The 17,571-nt window shown below is 40.8% G+C and overlaps 2 protein-coding genes across 3 annotated transcripts; one reads left to right on the top strand and one right to left on the bottom strand.

The window, feature by feature from the left end:
• Nucleotides 1-23: 23 nt before the first annotated feature.
• Nucleotides 24-9,449, top strand: LOC308097955 (chitobiosyldiphosphodolichol beta-mannosyltransferase-like). Its single transcript, XM_080446120.1, has 13 exons — nt 24-336; nt 1,752-1,829; nt 1,962-2,065; nt 2,637-2,785; nt 3,368-3,457; nt 4,232-4,345; nt 5,036-5,157; nt 5,424-5,462; nt 5,581-5,640; nt 5,910-6,020; nt 6,516-6,630; nt 7,164-7,239; nt 7,881-9,449. The coding sequence occupies exons 1-13, from the start codon at nt 33-35 to the stop codon at nt 8,019-8,021; spliced, it is 1,503 nt and encodes a 500-aa protein (XP_080302246.1). The 5' UTR covers nt 24-32; the 3' UTR covers nt 8,022-9,449.
• A 5-nt stretch (nt 9,450-9,454) lies between these two features.
• Nucleotides 9,455-15,954, bottom strand: eef2kmt (eukaryotic elongation factor 2 lysine methyltransferase). 2 transcript variants are annotated; one of them, XM_080446123.1, is made up of 8 exons: nt 15,746-15,954; nt 15,168-15,230; nt 14,016-14,096; nt 12,454-12,555; nt 11,718-11,851; nt 11,290-11,462; nt 10,182-10,331; nt 9,455-9,574 (listed from the first exon to the last, which is right to left on the bottom strand). In XM_080446123.1, exons 1-8 carry the CDS (start codon nt 15,866-15,868, stop codon nt 9,474-9,476), a joined length of 927 nt encoding a protein of 308 aa, XP_080302249.1. In that variant the 5' UTR covers nt 15,869-15,954; the 3' UTR covers nt 9,455-9,473. The 2 variants fall into 2 exon arrangements, with proteins under 2 accessions (XP_080302249.1, XP_080302248.1); XM_080446122.1 differs by having other exon boundaries at nt 11,290-11,534.
• Between the last annotated feature and the right edge of the window lie 1,617 nt (nt 15,955-17,571).

Genomic DNA, 17,571 nt, shown 5'->3' on the forward strand with positions numbered 1-17,571 from the left:
GAAGAAGAGCCAGGTCACGTGCAACAACAACAATGGCGGACTCCTCCACGTCGCCCAATACGTCTGGAAGTCTTTTCACCGTTTCTCTACTAGTGGCGGCGTTGGCGGTGGTCTTTTATTTAAGCAACGTCAGTGCGACATCGTGGTCCCTGGTGTCGCTGACTGTCGCCGTCGTGGTGTGTCGGCTGTTGCGTGGGACGCGGAGACGAGACGGCGACACCGACCGGCGGGTGTGTGCGCTGGTCCTGGGGGACGTGGGACGCAGTCCCCGCATGCAGTACCACTGCCTGTCCCTCAGCACGCACGGATACCACGTTACTTTTGTTGGGTTTGCAGGTAAGATCTAGCCTCAAATCAAGACTATTGTTGTAGATGTATTTTATCGAGTCTGACTTTTACTTTCGTATCTACGAGAGTCTTAGCGACCCCCCCCAGTTTGCCCTGGAATTTCACCATTAAAGCCCGTATTTCTCCGAACATGTACAAATGCAAAATGTAAGGTGCTTACCCGCTTTCCCCAAATGTTAACTAGGTGTCCGGCGTGTTTGTGCAATGTATGAATCCATTTTTTTCAATAAAGAAGTGTCTTAATCCCGTCTGTGGCCTATTCTGTCGGAAGTTCCCAATGGGCGGTAGTGACGGGGCGCATCCGGTGAAAGCCGGAATTACACTCAATGTAAACAGGAAGTAATCTAGGGAGGAAAATGGCGTTCGGCCACAGACGGTTTAAAACACTTCTTCATTGAAAGACATGGACTAATACATTGCACAAACTCACCGGGCACCTAGTTGACATTTGTGGCAAGCGGATAAGCACCTTATATTTTGCATTTGTACACGTTCGGAGAAATACGGGCTTTACTGGTGAAATTTCAGGCAAAACTGGGGGGTGGTTGCTAAGACTCTCGTAGATGTGTCGATAAAATACATCTACGATAGTCTTGGCTAGGTAAGCTCCTGACTGAGTGTTCACTAAAAAGGTTGTACTTTCCCCTCTTAATACACGTTACCTGCGTGGTTTTACTTTCTCTCTCAACACGTTATTTTTATTTCCATGGGGTTACCTTTTCCTTTTTACGCGTTGCTTTTGTTAGGTTTGCAGGTCAAATGTGCCGCACAAGTTCTTTCATTGTAATTAAAGCAACATTATTACTGTTTGTCTCAAAAGCTCTTTCACCACGCCATTTCTCACATAGTCCAAGTGCTGAGGGCCGCCAAGCAAGTTTGCTGAATATATTTGTCATTGTGTTAATTGTTTATGCTATGTTGATGAATTGAATACATAAGACCACAATGGAACCCAGGACCTTTTTTGTGTTATCCTTCTAGCCTCAATGTCTTACAGTACCACGTTTTGTTTACATTTCTGACTAATAATAAAGTAATCAATCAATCAATACTGTAACTGTACTACAGCAGCTGTAGTATTCCTGGTTTCCTTTTTCCTAATCCTTGCTTATTACTATCGGCTTACTCTTTTTATTTTCTATTAATAGTATTATTGTCCTGTGTTCCACAACTGCGGTTTTGCCATGACAACTGATTTCTCCCCACGAATCGTCTGTCTGTCTTTGATTGATTGAATTTGATTGAATACTTTATTTAGAAAGACATGGTAACAGTACATGGGAGTACAATTCACAATACAAGGTCCTCTAAACTGGATCGCTCATAAAAGCACTTGGCTTTCTTCTGTCTGTCTGTCTGTCTGTCTATTACTGGTATTTCATTGATGCTGCCCTTCTCCACAGGTACCAAACCCCATCAGGGCATACTTCAAGAAGAGAAAATAAGCATATTCAATATTAAAGAAGTGAATGGCATTCGAGGTAACTTGAAGTGTTTTGTAGTAGGAATACATACTCAAAACTGTCATGGACATTTTCTGTTGACCATTCAGTGAATTAGCCTGAAACCAAAGCTGCATTAACACTAACTACCTTGCATGTGGTTCTTTTAAGTGGGACCCAGGGTCGTTACATATGTGACAAAGGTGATTCTCCAGTCACTGCAGCTTTTCTATGTTCTGATGAAGATGGACTTACAATCACATATTCTAATGCAGGTATATGTTCTTCAGGATACAGGGTGAGTGGCACCTAAACATTGTGGGCACCTCAATGTTAAATTATCTTCCCCAAAATGTAAAACAAATTAATAATAAATATATGCTTTGGAAAATGGTCGGAAATAATGTAAAGTATACATGATTTAAACATGCACAGAACATCATTATCAGAACAAAATTTACCCTTCAACTTCTAGTTAATGTCCAAAATGACTGGCTTTGTTGCATGCATTGTATAAAGGTTAGGCCTTAAATTTCATTACAAATATAATGTATTTGGTCCCCCATTTATACAATATATGTAAATATTAAAGTATTAAAAAGGTGCCCAGAGGTCTCAGGTGCCCCTTGAACTGGTTATCGCTCTTCATACATGTGTGTACAGTTGAGGCATTATTTCAAAACATATATGGCATAATGTCATTTATTCTTCACATAGTCCTTCTCTCCCAGCCTCAAACCTCTGATATTATGGAGGCCAAACAAAGATACTGCAGATTAAATGTACGTCTATCTACCTGTATATAACAATCCTTCACAGATGATGTCTTCTGTGTGTGTGTTCCAGAATCCCCCAGGCTTGCCTAGCATTGCCGTGGTGTGTCTGGTGTGTGTTGTGCGTGGAAGCAGATTCATCATTGATTGGCACAACTATGGCTACACCATCATGGCACTCTCCCATGGGCAGAAACACCCTATTGTCAGACTGGCTAAGTGGTCAGTATATTGTTATGAATGTTACTATGCAGCCTAAAATTTACCTTAAATACCTTCAGCTGCTGTTTGCCTAAACATTAGAATTGGCAAGACACAGGAACCTAGCAACTTTGAATGAGGTATCACAAGCATCTCAGAAACCAGTGGGATTTTGGTAGAGCTTACAGTCAGAGAATGGTGCATTAAACCAAAGATCATCCAGTCAGTGCCAGTTCTGTGGGCGAGAGAGGTCGTAGGAGAATGGTCGTACTGGTTTAAGCAAACAGGACGACCACACATGCACACATAACAGTTCAGTACAGCAGTGGTGTGCAGATTAGAAGGGCTTCTCTGAATGCACAATTTGTTGAAACTAAACTAAGTACTTGGTTGACTTGACATAATTTGAGATATTGATATTCTTCATATTTTGCTGTTTTACATGGAATATCGCATATCTAAATTCTATTGACTTGGCCTATACTTTAATATGTATCTGACGTACTTTATTGTATATGATAGCTACAGAATGTGTTATTGGGATGATGGAGTGATGAATGATGTTTAGCGGTTTCAACGTTTTTTTGCCTCTATCTTTACCAGGTATGAACACTTCTTTGGCCCTCTGGCCACCCACCACCTGTGTGTTACCAATGCCATGAAGGATGACTTGCTGAAGAACTGGGGCATCAAGTATGATTTTCTTTCTTTTTTGCATCATACATGTATCCAAATAGATTATAACTCAGGTATTTTTCAACTCATGTTGTTTACATGCCACGCCATTCTGTGACCCATTGAAGGTTGCTCTGTGTTTTGGTTCCTTTGTGTCTGTTCAGGTCATATGATAGAATAAGCACAGATTATGTTTTTTCATACTTATCTTCTTGAGGTAGTATTTCTTTTTTAGCTTAGCACAACACGTGATGAGACACAGCTTGACAGCATGGTACTCATCTACCTCTTTGCACATGCATGACTCTCTCTCAAAGCCTAATAACTGTGCTTGTAGACAGTAGACACACAAAATAGCTCCTGAACAGAACACTCACATGACAGTGCCCAGATAGAAGCCAACATCACTCAGCCGTGAATTCTACCAAACCATCCATTGTAACCGTGAAGTTATAGAATCTAACCTTTATGTTTCGTTGATTGGACAGCTGCCAAGTAACCCCTAGGTTTATACGAAAGCTTTATGTGATAAATGAATGTATCATATACCCAGTCTTTATTTGATCTGCGTAAATCAAGCTAAAGTTGTTTTGGGGTGCAAACAGCTAAGGGACTTGACGCACAGAGGTTAAAACAGCAACCTTTGACCTTTTGTTCCTACAGTGTGAGTACCACTTTGACCAGGGCATATATTAGATTTATGGATGCCACTTAGACCACATGTATCATAGTTCCCAAACAGGACATTGAATATCTTTTGGACTAATGGTTTGAATGCTTTGACCTCTGAAGGGCAACAACCTTGTATGACAAACCTCCTGCCATATTCAAAGAGACTCCAGTCAGTCTCCAGCATGAGCTCTTCATGAGACTGTCCAACACCTATCCTCAGTTCCAGGCTGACGGGTGAGTGCCCTGTGAAATAATCCACACATCTGCCCACTGGGGGCCCAATTCAATAATATCGTTGCTGACGGGCAGAAACCTCTCCATATTCGAACTTTCTGTATTTTTTTGTAAATTAATACCCTACTTGATCATACTACAGCGTCACACAAAAACATCAAAAGTAGCAGATCCACAAGCTCGAAACGACGTTTTGGACATATGAGGTTTCCACCCGACAGAGACGATATATTGGTTTGTCCTTCCTTACCTTGACCTAACGTACTTTACGTAATTTATTTCTAAGGCACCATGTACACTATTAAACGTAAATGTTGCCAGTTGATTTAGTGTACCAGATTTATCTTTAGCTAATTTCCATTTGCAGTCCCTTGGCGGGATCCACAATAACCATAGAAATAAACCACATTTCATGGCACATTATAGACAGTAGACCCAGTTATCCTCACCACGATCATTACCGATTATGGTTGGGCGGCATGTCACACACAGAAATTGGCAGATCTACAAGCTCACAATGCGTGGCACAGCAACGAGTTGTGAGCTTGTAGATCGGCAATTTTGGAAAATCTTCAGTGGCACAACTAAGGATAAATCGCCCTTTACTGTTACCCTTTCATCCCTTGCTTTTGTTTTCTTTTGCTCTCAACCCATTCCATTCCCTTCTACATTGTGTTTATCATTTTCTAGTGTCCAGTGTGCAGAAGGGGAGGTGGAGAGGACGGCCTTCACAGCTCGTGACCTTGCAGTTGACACCGTGACCCTGACCTCGGATCGCTCTGCACTACTGCTCAGCAGCACCAGTTGGACAGGTGACTAAACTGTTGTAGTAGCCGTTTAGTTTTCCTTAACAACATAAAAACATAATAGGCAAACATTCTGGGAGAATAGCTGAACTAGTGGAGAATGGAGAGTCTACAAATGGAACCAAACCCTTCCGGGTCCATTTGGTTCCATTTGTACACTCTCCATTCTCTAGCGTCTCTCATAGTTACAAATTGGTAAATTAACACTGAGGATTTACTGGGTATACTGCTGTTTGACAATGAAATGAAAATAATTCCCTTTCTCCCTGCAGAGGATGAAGACTTCTCTGTTCTTCTGAAGGCTCTTGAAGGTAGAAGGTCTTTTTACAGAGCACAGTTCTCATCTGTTGTTCTGCAGAAACACACATTTTGTTGGCCATTTTAAAAATAATAATCATATATCACTTTTCACCGTGGTCTTTTCAACAGAGTATGAAGGCTTTATTAAAAATGGAACCGCCCTGCCGTCTTTGGTCTGTGTTATCACAGGTAACTTGTTCAAATTCATAAATGGTTGTTAAATAGATTAATTACCTTCTTATTGGTCAAAAGAGTACAGTGGTTCTCAAACATTTTTCATTTCAAAGACTCCCAAATTGATTTCTGCGGAACACCTGTTCCTCATTTTGTTGGGGAGCCCCTGGAACCCCCTTTAGGACCTCTGGGGGGTCCTCGGTCTTTACTTTGAGAGCCAGTGTTTTAGACTGGGCACTGTCAAGGATAATCTAACTTGTGTATGTATGTGTGTGTGTGTGTAGGGAAGGGCCCACAGAAGGAGTATTACAGGACACTTATAGACACTCTAGACTTTGAACACGTGAAGATCTGTACTCCCTGGCTGGAGGCAGAGGACTACCCCGTCTTATTGGGTATGTTTGATGTTACATGATGCTCAGTCCGAAGACGACATGTAGCAATACACAGCTGTATTGATGAGGTGCCGACAAACAAAAGCAATAAAAACATTTTATTATCTGCTTGTTGTGTGCACCTGTGCTGATGGTGTCACATTTGCAGGAATAAGCCCGATTCATTCTTCGTTGCACAGCGGCGTCGCACGCCGAAAATAGCCGACCTACAAGCACACAACACGCCACGGATGCGACGCGTTGTGAGCTTGTAGATCTGCTATTTTCAGCACACAATGCCGTCCTGCGACAGAATGTAAGGCACACCTCCAAAAGCGCTCTCATACAGTTTTGCTATTGTTGACTACTTTGTCTATTGGAAGGGACCAAGTGTAGACCCCTGGGCGACCCAGGTCAATTGAAGTATAGTATATAGGGTTTAATTGGTTAATGCTGACTGTGAGTAAACTGTTCCTTTTACCAATTTGAGCGCTATATATCTGCTTTCCCTCCCAGGTGCAGCTGACCTGGGCGTCTGTCTCCACAAGTCATCCAGTGGTCTGGATTTGCCCATGAAGGTGGTGGACATGTTTGGATGCTGTCTGCCTGTCTGTGCCATACACTTCAACTGGTAAACATCATGCCTCACAGACCATAGCACTGTACAGGGTTGTCCACACGATAACTATAAATGTCACTTTAAAAATGAGTTCACACCACATCTATAACGACAATAACAGCGATGAATGATAATTGTTGGGATCACTTTCATTGTGATGAAACGATAGAAACACTGCCAGCCAATCAAATCCATCCAAATTTACAGAGTTCAACATGTTACTTATAGTCATCTTGTTTGCAGAACATTATCGCTCAGCAGTGTGGATGGATGCACAAATTATCACTATAGTTAATCTTCATAGTTATTATTGGTGTGGATGGTCCTAAGTTCTTGGATCAGGGATGTGATTTTTCCCGACATTTCATCTACAAAGCATGACTCTCTAAGTCAAGGCCTCACACCCTCACATTTCACGTTTCCGCTAGCAACATTTGACCCAACCCAGTTTCCCTTCTCTGAAATGTTCCCTGGAGCAAATACTGGTTGAGATGCTAGCTTAAGAAATGGGTTATATGTTTAGTTTAAAATATTTTTCTCTCCAGTTTACATGAGCTGGTGAAGCACGAGGAAAATGGCTTGATCTTCAAAGACTCTCAGGAACTGGCTCAGCAGCTGAAGGTGACTGGATATGAAATTAATTGCATTGCCATGCTACAGTATATTCGGCACACTGTAAATTCCTCTAGTTTTTTCCCCTTAAAAAAGTTAAAGCTCTATATTCTGCAGTTATGTCTAAGAGTTTGTTTGTTCAGTAACGGGTGTCTCCCCGTCTGCCCAACTCTTTAATACAGATTTCTTTTTTTTAGGTGGGTCATCAATTTCATCCACTCAGAAGAGAAATTAATCAACATTTTATAAGTGTTCAAATTACAAATTTGCTCATTTTCTTTGTTTCAGCACTTCCAATTTCGCTTGTTTATCCTGTATGTATTCTCTCTCCTGATTGGATGAAATAGGTATCCCAAACACATGATTGCTATCGTAATATAGAGCTACAGTATTTAACACTTATTGTAACAAATATATCACTTACACCACCTTTAATTTAACTCCAAGAGTGTACAAATTAGTTCCATTTGTACACTCTGAGTTAAATGAACACTGACGATTTACCATGTATGTGGAGATATGGTGCATGGATCATAATATTCCAATATACATTTTAACTGTCCAGTTTGATCATTTGGTGGAAAAATAGTGTTCTGACCTCCATTCATTATTGTGTGTGTGTGTGAATGTTTGTGCGCGTGCCTTCACAGTCCCTCTTGTCCGAGTTCCTCAGTACAGAGGGCAGGCTGGGCGTGTTCCGGAGGAACCTCCGCACCAGCACAGGGCAACGCTGGGATGACAACTGGGACCAGAATGTCCTGCCTCTGATCACCACCCGTCGATCGTCATGACGACCACCTTGTTTGAACCATGCATATCGTTGCTGTCGGGCAGAAACCTCTGATCTCCATATTTCTAAATTAACGTCCTACTTGATCTGCAGCTTCACTCAAAAGTAGCAGATCCACAAGTTCAAAACCGTTTTGAGCTTGTGGATCTGCTACTTTTGCTATTTTGTCATTTGAATCCTGAAAAGTTAACAGTTTTGGACATATGAGGTTTCCACCCGACAGAGACGATATACACACATGTACATACCTCATTGGCCGCTGCTGTTCGTTGGAGTGATGCATCAACATGGCCTTCATATTGGCAGGTGGGGAAAGCCACACCTCCCTAATAACATGTAGGTCTATTGAAGCAGGAGGTCTCATCACAGATCATCACAACTCGCTGAATTCTCAATCAAGCAGTTTGATACGTCACACGTAGTAATGATATAGGATACTTGGTTAAATACATGTGAGTTTTCATACAGTACCTAAACACCTTATCTCATGTAGATAGTATCAGTAATGGCTATAAAACAAAGTTTTAGGCTCAGGTACTGTACTGTATACATATAATAATTCATATTTCTAGCAGTGAACTTATATGGTGGTGACATTGATATACAATCCAGTGGCCAACGCAGTGTCTACGTATATTATGTGGATGACCATGCAAACACCAAAAGGATTGATGTTACAAAGCTAACATGGAAAACAAAAGGTCATACAAGATAATAGGTGTGTTTTACCATGTAACGTTCATCAGGGCGACCAATGTCAGGGAAGTAGCATATTGGTGTGAATGGTCAGTAGTGACGGGTAAAGTAGGACATGGTATTTGGGTTTAATTTAGCATGAGTTTTGAAGTTTCTCTCAATTTACTATTGAGATCTGAAATTAGATAAAAAGGGACTTTGGCTCCGATTACATTCCAACAAAATGCCCTGACTTCCTTTAGGAGTTGCATGACTGTGGTCTGCTTTCGCTTGGCCTTTTCAGTCGAAAATAGTACTCTTGTCAGTTTGAGTACTTGAAATGTAATAGTACTGACATCCATGTGAAATAAATGAATGTCACTGGTGTCACAGGAACCTCCTATGAGAGGGTCCCCCCGCTCCACCAAAAGCATTTAGGGCAATCAAATATATTTTTGACCAAATACCTCAATATCAATATTGTGGGGATAATATTGTAATGTGACAAATAATAGTAACTTATTTGAGACTTTGACAAGTGATTAAAACCAGGAAAAGGCAACACTTATGCCAAATCATGATATGGAACATCCCAGACGATACTGTATACAGTATCTAGTCTCGTATCATGATAACAATATATATTGCCCAGCCCTAAAAACAATCATTCCAAAGGTATTTCCCACTCAAAAGCACTTAAATGACTGAACTTTTCTACAGTGTACATTTTGTGTAAATAAATGTTTTATTCTGTCTCAGTATCAAAGGAGGTGTATTGTCATACGTACAGTTTAATCATCTCTAAAGCCGACACTCTGTTGTAAGGAAAGACGTGGCTGACGGGGCCTGTCAGGACATCGTAGCGGATTCCCATGTTTCCTGTGAAATGGAAAGATGTCAGCTACATTTTGAACCACAGTGTAGGAGACACATTTTAGACTTTAGAATCATCACACCTTTTCATAACTAACTATTTTAAAAAAAATTCAAAATGTTTATTACAAGGCTGAAGGGATGCATTTTGAAATGCAACTAGGGGATCTAGGTAGCTCAGTAAATACTTTGCAGGCACTAAGTTATTTAGTTTTTTGTTAAAAGTTAAAAATCTATATTCTGAAAGTAATCATTGTAAGGTCTCTTCTCTCCAGCTCCTTAATAAAAATACATTTTAAGGTGGGAGACCGATTTCCTCCAATCAAGAAAGACCATTACTAAGGGAATAGAGCTATTTTTAACACTTATTTTAACAAAAAGATCACAACCTAAAAACATCTGAGCTTTTAAAAAGGGTCTGTAACTCGGAGTGTGCATTTCCCCACACACACACACACACACACACACACACACACACACACACACACACACACACACACACACACACACACACACACACACACACACACACACACACACACACACACACACACACACACACACACACACTCAAGAGTTAAATAAACGCATGTATTCCACAGCATTCCCATACCAAGCTGATGCTTGAAGCAGTTGTATGTGTCTGGGTTTCTTATGCTGGAGGTGATGACGACATCGGGGGGGCTTTCAGTAGACGAGCATCGCAGAATCATGGACAGCAGCGTCACCAGACAGCCTATGATGTCAGGGTCATACACCACGTCTGCAACCAGGGAAGAAACCACCCTTCTTTAGAATGCAGGGCTTTGCTTTGTTCTTTACTTTAGCATTTCACATAGCAGTTAAAATGCACCAGGGGGTGTGAACCCTGCCAATGTATCTTGTTTTGCATCTGTCCATTCCTGATGAATAGCTGATAATGGGATTTTGACACCTTGATGGGGAGCTTGTTGCTAAGTTTGCCAAAAAAATCTACCCCTTCTCAAGTTGTTTTGTTCACAGACAGGACCAATTACAATACATGCATGCATGCATGAGGACAGGGTGATAATACTCTAGTCTACACACAGACAGGACCATTGATTATATGCTGCCAAGCATGCATGAGGACAGTGTTCTTTACTCAAGTTTGTGTTGGTGGCAAAACAAAAGCTATGAAGCACTGAAACTGGTTTTGTTTTATGGTTACTGGAATTATGGTAGACAGTGTATATAATTTATATATATACACAGTGCAGTACACGAGAATATGATCCAATGCCGTCTTCTGCATTTGATACATTAGTTATCAATGTATGGGCACTAATTGAGTAGCATATACATTAAAAGAAACTACAGTAGCAATCCTTTAAGAGTTTGTAAAGCATACTCCAAATGATCACACTGTAAGTGAATTTAGCACGTTATGGTTTAAAAAGACTTGAGCTTTAATTACCTTAAACATATTCCATACAATTTCTACAATTTCTCACCATGAGAACTAGTATGAGCATGACTGACACTCAGAGTTACAGACCTATAAGGGTCTATTTCATTCCTAACAAACATTAATTTAAGTGCGGACCCCCTAGAACCCCCTCTAGGACCCATGGGGGTCCCCACTTTGAGAGAACGCTGCTCTATAGCCCATGGCATAGTTACAACACATGTACATACAGTGCGTGGTGCAGTAAACATGCAGACTGCTGGACAGCAGAAACTAGGCCATGATGAAACGTCACCTGTCGCGATGACGGCGTTAGCGCCGATCTCTCTCAGCTGCTCCTCCGTCACCGTTGCCCAGTCCAGCTCCTCCACGCAGACGCTGGGAGACGTCTGGCCGCCCAGGCCGTTGAGCTGGACGTTGTCCCTCAGCCTCTGCAGCACACTGGGGTGACAGTCACTGAACACGTACCTGGAGGGATCGCACGAGCGACACACAGTGATCCCGGTCAAGCCCATGCCACTGCCCAGCTCCAGCACCGTCCTGGAGCGAACGTAGACACACACACACAAAGTAGCAGATCTATAAGGTCACATTGAAAGAAGTGGTTAGTTTGTGTATTTTTGTACGTTTGGGTCCTGGGGGAGACACCAAACTTCGCTTTTTGGGTGTGGAGGTGAAAACCCCTGCAACTAAGTAGAGGGTCATGAGAGGATAATGAATTACCTGCCGTTGAAGACCTGCTGGTTGTCCAGGGCCCACTCTGCCAGGTAGAGAGCAGCCTCCCACGTCACCAGACCTGTGGTACCCTCCGAGATGACAGACACGCTCTCTAGAAGACTGATGGCGTCTCCACATGGCTGGGTAGGACACATCAAGGCATCACCATGTATTTAGGCTAGTGATTCTCAAACCAAAAATGTCATAACTTTAACATCTATTCTTACTGTAGGGGTTGTTGACTTTGGGTTAGGGTTATGCCTGATTTATACTTGGTTGTGTGGTGTGTTGCACACCGGAAATACCAGATCTACAAGACCACAACATGTTGCAGTGCAACTCATTGTGAGTGTTTTTGAGACCTTCATTTTTGTATTAGTTACTTCATTATGTTATTATTTTCTGTAATGTAATGTTGCATCAAGGAGTCCTATATGTGCATGAATGAAATCCATGAAGACATATCAGTCATCAGAAGCAGGGACGTGTCGTGTGCTTTCAATAAGTACAAAATGGTTAACATGGAGTTTGTAAGTTGAATGGGCTTATACAGGAGGGGGTCGTGTCTGATCAAATGAATATCAAATCTATATTGAATCAAGCAACTCAAAAAGCCAGAGTAGACGCTAAAATGACCACAGAACGCAGAAGTGTTTTCAAGTAAAATTCCCCATTCACACTTTACCAGCAAAACCCCACAATGGTTTTACAGTGTGGTAAGGTTGTGTAGTATATTCGGTACCAATAAATAATTCTTGTAGCACTCTGTTCCCTCCTCTGTCCCCAGAACGTCTCCTAAAGCATCATACAGCTCATCCAACGGCTCCGACTCTGTGGCCTCATGCTGTGGACAAAAGATGTGTGGATGTTACTGAATTATATACAACAGACTAACCGTTATTTCATAATAAAATAATATGAACACATAGATTTATGGAAGGATTTAATTCCAAAAGTTCAATTCATACATTTTGTGGGAAATTGATTGCTCTTTAAAAAAGGAGTAGTTCACCAAAAAAATGACTTATTTTTATCAATTACACACCCCATGTAGCATTGAATTCATGGAGACTTTTTTGTTTTTGTCGCATTCCTAAGCCAATAATTTGATGACCGGCGGAAAGATGCTAATGTATCCGAGTCTCCTACCGGAGAGACCGCCGGTCATCAGTCCACGACAGGAAACAGGGAGAGAGAAATGGGGAGAGACAAGATCGTCTGGAATGGGACTCGAACCCCCGATGCACTGTCAGGCTACATTAGAGCCTGGTTGCCCGGACCGTTGGCCAAATTTCTACCACTCTACTAAAGGGGCAATCCCAAAAGCTAAGATATTGTGCTTCAGGCAGGGCTACTTGACAGCAGGGTCTCTGTGGAAGAGAGACTACCTCGACTAACCACTGCAGATGTACTAGTTATTATTGTATTAATATGCTGTACCATACAGATTGTTTAAAATAACATTAGTACACAAATACTGGACCAATGTATCCTCTAAAATAATGGTTCATGTTTAGGTTTGCTTTAAGAGCCAAACTTGACATTCTCAAAGCAGTATCGTTACACATTTTGGCCAATATCCAATTAATTGCATCATGGTCAAATCAATCGATACCGATATTGCATTCCACCAGGGTTTACCTAACAGTAGCTGTGATTCTGTGTGCAAATGCGGTGCAAACTGTGCATTTTCATTACCTGATTCATCAAGCCTACTGATGTACATATTAGTTCCAACTACTGAAATGTAGTAAACAATATGTAACATTTATTTCTACGTAACGGTCCATCATATCATATCATGTATCATGTGTACAAACGGAATCAAATGGACCCTTGCGGTTCCATTTGGTTTGGTTCCATTTGTACACTCTCAGAGTTAAATTAACACTTGGAATCCGTCAGTGTAGATCAGTGGTTCCCAAACGTTTTCGCTCGAGACCCAAAAGAGAAGTCTCCCCGGGACCCAAACTATAGTGAAAATAGCCTATCTACAAGCTCACAACACGTCGTTGTGAGCTTGTAGATCTGCTACTTTCACTACTACTTAAAAAGTATTTTCCCCCCTCTAATTAACGGATTTTTTTTATTTATTATTAATTATTTTGAAAAACATTTGAAATCTTTTTTAACTTTAAATTACATTTTTGGGGAATAATAAAAAATATCCTTTAAAATGATATAATAAACAAAATGTAGGAAACCAAAAATAAAGGGATAATCACTCGCGACCCACGGAAATGTATCCAGGACCCAACATTGGTGTAGAATAGATGGCGAGGGAGACATGATGTTGGTACCAACCCTTTTGATGAGCTCAGTGAGAAACAGCCGCCTGTACTTGACTGCCGGGGGGTGCTTTTTACACAGAGGATGCAGACACGTCTGTAAAGATGGGACAGTGGGTTAGAAAAGTGGTTCTCAAACACGTTCATGTCAAGGACCCCCAAATCATTAGGCTGCAGACCCCCCACTTGAAAAGATTTTGTGTCAGGGAAAAGATTTTTGTTGTTAGATTAGATTTAGTCAAGGTTTTTGTCTATACCAGTGGTTTTCAAACATTTTCACGTGAAGGACCCCCAAATTGATTTGGACACAGACCCCATATGACAGTAGGGACCCCATAAGAGTATGAGGGTAACCGGAAGGCTCACCCCAAAACACAACCCATTTTTTGGGGCGGACCAGCGGTTCTTGTGTTCTTGTATTTGTTTTACTGAAGATAAGGTTAGAGATAAGTTTACGGTTAGGCATAGTTTTACTGAGGTTACGTCTAGGAATAAGGTTAGGTTTAGGCATAGTTTACAGAGGTTAAGTTTAGGAATAAGGTTAGGTTTCGGCATAGTTTACTGAGGTTACGTTTAGGAATACCAGGTGAATACCTCCAGATTTGCCCCAGGGCGACTGTGTTTTGGGGCGAGCGTTTTGGTATTCAATTTGAGTTAACAATTTTCAAAGTGATAGGAAAAAAGAAATCACAATTCTTCCAGATTTTTCCCAAATGATTCGAAATCAGCCAAAGCATTTACACGGTTAACGTGGCTAACTGTTCCCCATTTTTGATGCGGACCCCCTGGAACCCCCTCAAGAATCCCTGGGGGTCCCCGGAACCCACTTTGTAGGTAGAGAGAGTAAAACTTAATTAACCTATGATCTTATCAGTCATTCTTATTAATTGTCTCATTGGGCTGACGTCTAGCCAGTGAAATATAAGGGTGGAAAAAACTGTTCCTCATTTTACTGGAGACCTCCTGGAACCCCCTTATTACCCACTCTGTGGGTCCCTGATCTCACTTTCAGAACCACTGGGTTAGAAGTTAGAACACATTAGAATTGAATAGAATGGAATAGAATAGAATAGAACACATTAGAATTGAATAGAATAGAATAGAATAGATGGTGCATTGCATAGCTCAACAACACACAACATAAAGTGAGCCTGTGGTTTGTAGTTACCTGTTTCAGGATGTCTGAAATCAAGTCGGACGATTTGTCACTTTCGATTTCTCTGTCAAGGAACTGTAAACATGGATAATATTATGAATGATCAGACTCATCAGTGAGTGCTGCAGTAAAGATGTGATCAGTGTGATGACGGGGGTTCCATCGCTGCAGTGGTGGAAGAAGTACTCACCTTTTTTACTTGAGTAAAAGTATCAATACCACACTGTAGAAATACTCCATTAGAAGTAAAAGTCTAGTATTCAGAATTGACTTAAGTAAAAGTACAAAAGTATTGATATGAAAATATACGAAAAGTACTCATTATGCAGAATGTCCCATTTCAAATCTTTTGAAAATAGCAGATCTACAGATTTGATGTGCTTAAGTGGTTAATGCATGTTTAGTATTAATAATCTGAATCTACAGTACTACTAACTAAAGTTTTCAAATAATTGTAGTGGAGTAAAAGTACAATTAGTATAAAGTACTGAAAATTGGAAATACTCCAGTAAAGTCAAAATACATAAAAATGTACCTAAGTAGTACTTGAGTAAATGTGCTTGTAGTTACTTTACACCACAGCTACTTACAGTCCATGGAAATGTGGGTAAACGTCTCATTGCAAAGAAAGCCACCTGGAAGCCGTGCAGGATGTCCGTCCTGCTCCTCATGCTACACGGTGTGGATTGATCCTCTGCGTGCAGGCTGCTCATTTTACCACTGATTTATTTCTTCTGAGAACATGTGGTCCCTTTCAACACATTGTTTACGTCCTCGCTACCCATAAAACCTTTCGTCTACTACTAGGCCTTGTGGTCATTGTAGTTTTTATTCCTTCCGGGTGACGCACAGCGTTGCCAGGTTTTGTGAAAGAAATAAGCATGGTCCAGGTCTGTGAAAACAAGCCCAAAAGAAGCAACTCTATATAGGCCACATGAGCACTTATTTTCAAAATAATCTTGGGGGAAATGTGGACAACACAAATCTGGTACACGGGTCTCTGACTCTGGCACAAAATATGTTCAGTCCACAGACAAATCACATTAATCTGGGGTCCTTGACATGAAAATAGTTGAGAACCACTAGTTTAAAACAAGGAAACAAGCCCAAATAAGCAGTACATTTTAAAACAAGCCCCCAAAAAACCCCACAACCTGCAAATTGTAGCCTACAATATTTACAAGCAACTTTACAGAAAAACAAGACCAAACTCGCTTATTATAATCGGACATGGCAATACTGGTGACGTGTAATCTCTCAAGAACAGATTCAGAGCTACGCTACTGAAAGAGTAAAAAACAGCAGAGAGCGCTGTTTTTCCTTTTTATTTGGCGATGGGTTCCCAGATTGGGTGACGTGAGGTTTACCCCTCCCTGGTGCGTTCGTTTATTATACCCTGAGAGCGCGGGAGCTCACCTGGGGTGCTCTCTCCAAAGTTGCCTATATTTTACTTATTTGCAGTTATAGTTAATATATTTTTACATATCTAACATATCTTTTTGGTTGTTATTACGTACAGCGTATGTGTAGCTGTCGCCATAAAAGGGTTGTATATTTTTGTATTTTATTTACATTTTGAATGTGGTGTATATGAGTGAAACACTATCGAATAGTTTCATATTACTGCAGTGCCCTCTACAGTTCAGGTCGTGTCATTGTATTACCTGGTCAGTCACGTAACACCAATCAACATTTGGTTCACCTGTTATACCTTAGAGGCCTGTAATCAGTATTACTGAGTTGCTGAAGAGGGAAGGAGCTCTCCTTCAGCTAAAAAGAGTTTCCAACAAACTACTAACAAATCTAACCTCCTAAATATCTGTGCAGAAGGCGCACACGGTACATCCTTTGTTGTGTTATCTTTGTGTAAAATGCCATTATTGATGTTGTAATAGTCTATTACATGTCTATTTTCACATAAACAAACACATCTATTACTAATAGATGTGTTTGTTTATGTGAAAATAGACATTTCATTGCGAATATGGACAAACAATTCATTCATCAACACGGACAATTCATTCATGGGCATTTAAAAAGACAGTATGATTGTCAACATGGACATTTATATTTCATCATGTTTATAATTCATTGTTTAAAAATATATTATTTGTTTTGTGTTACAGTTTTTCCTGTTGTTGTCTACATGGGGTTAAAATAAAGAGCCCTCGTGAACTACACCACCAGTGAAGCATGGTTTATTCTGGCACAGAAAAAGACAATTTAGGGACGGTTATAGTATGATTAATAGATTTCAATGTTTTTCCATGAATTGTATGGTGACCGAGATAGAAAATAGAATACATATTCATGATGTATAGGGGCCGGGCATAGCGATGTCACAGGGTCGAGACGCCGTTAAATCAGCCCACTTTCGCCGCCATAGTGAGTGAGTAGATTGACAGCTGCCACAAGT

The sequence above is a fragment of the Gymnoscopelus braueri genome, assembly GCF_963280865.1.
Source record: "Gymnoscopelus braueri genome assembly, chromosome: 13".
Classification (NCBI taxonomy): Eukaryota; Metazoa; Chordata; class Actinopteri; order Myctophiformes; family Myctophidae; genus Gymnoscopelus; species Gymnoscopelus braueri.

Excerpts from the sequence above, each read along its gene's own strand:
- LOC308097955 (XM_080446120.1), top strand. The coding sequence starts at position 33 with ATGGCGGACTCCTCCACGTCGCCCAATACGTCTGGAAGTCTTTTCACC. Across the intron at positions 2,066-2,636 it reads AATCACATATTCTAATGCAG|AATCCCCCAGGCTTGCCTAG; the intron begins GTATATGTTCTT and ends TGTGTGTTCCAG. Across the intron at positions 5,158-5,423 it reads CAGCAGCACCAGTTGGACAG|AGGATGAAGACTTCTCTGTT; the intron begins GTGACTAAACTG and ends TTCTCCCTGCAG.
- eef2kmt (XM_080446122.1), bottom strand. The coding sequence starts at position 15,868 with ATGAGCAGCCTGCACGCAGAGGATCAATCCACACCGTGTAGCATGAGG. Across the intron at positions 14,097-15,167 it reads TTTCAGACATCCTGAAACAG|ACGTGTCTGCATCCTCTGTG; the intron begins GTAACTACAAAC and ends CCATCTTTACAG. Across the intron at positions 10,332-11,289 it reads TAACGCCGTCATCGCGACAG|ACGTGGTGTATGACCCTGAC; the intron begins GTGACGTTTCAT and ends CCCTGGTTGCAG.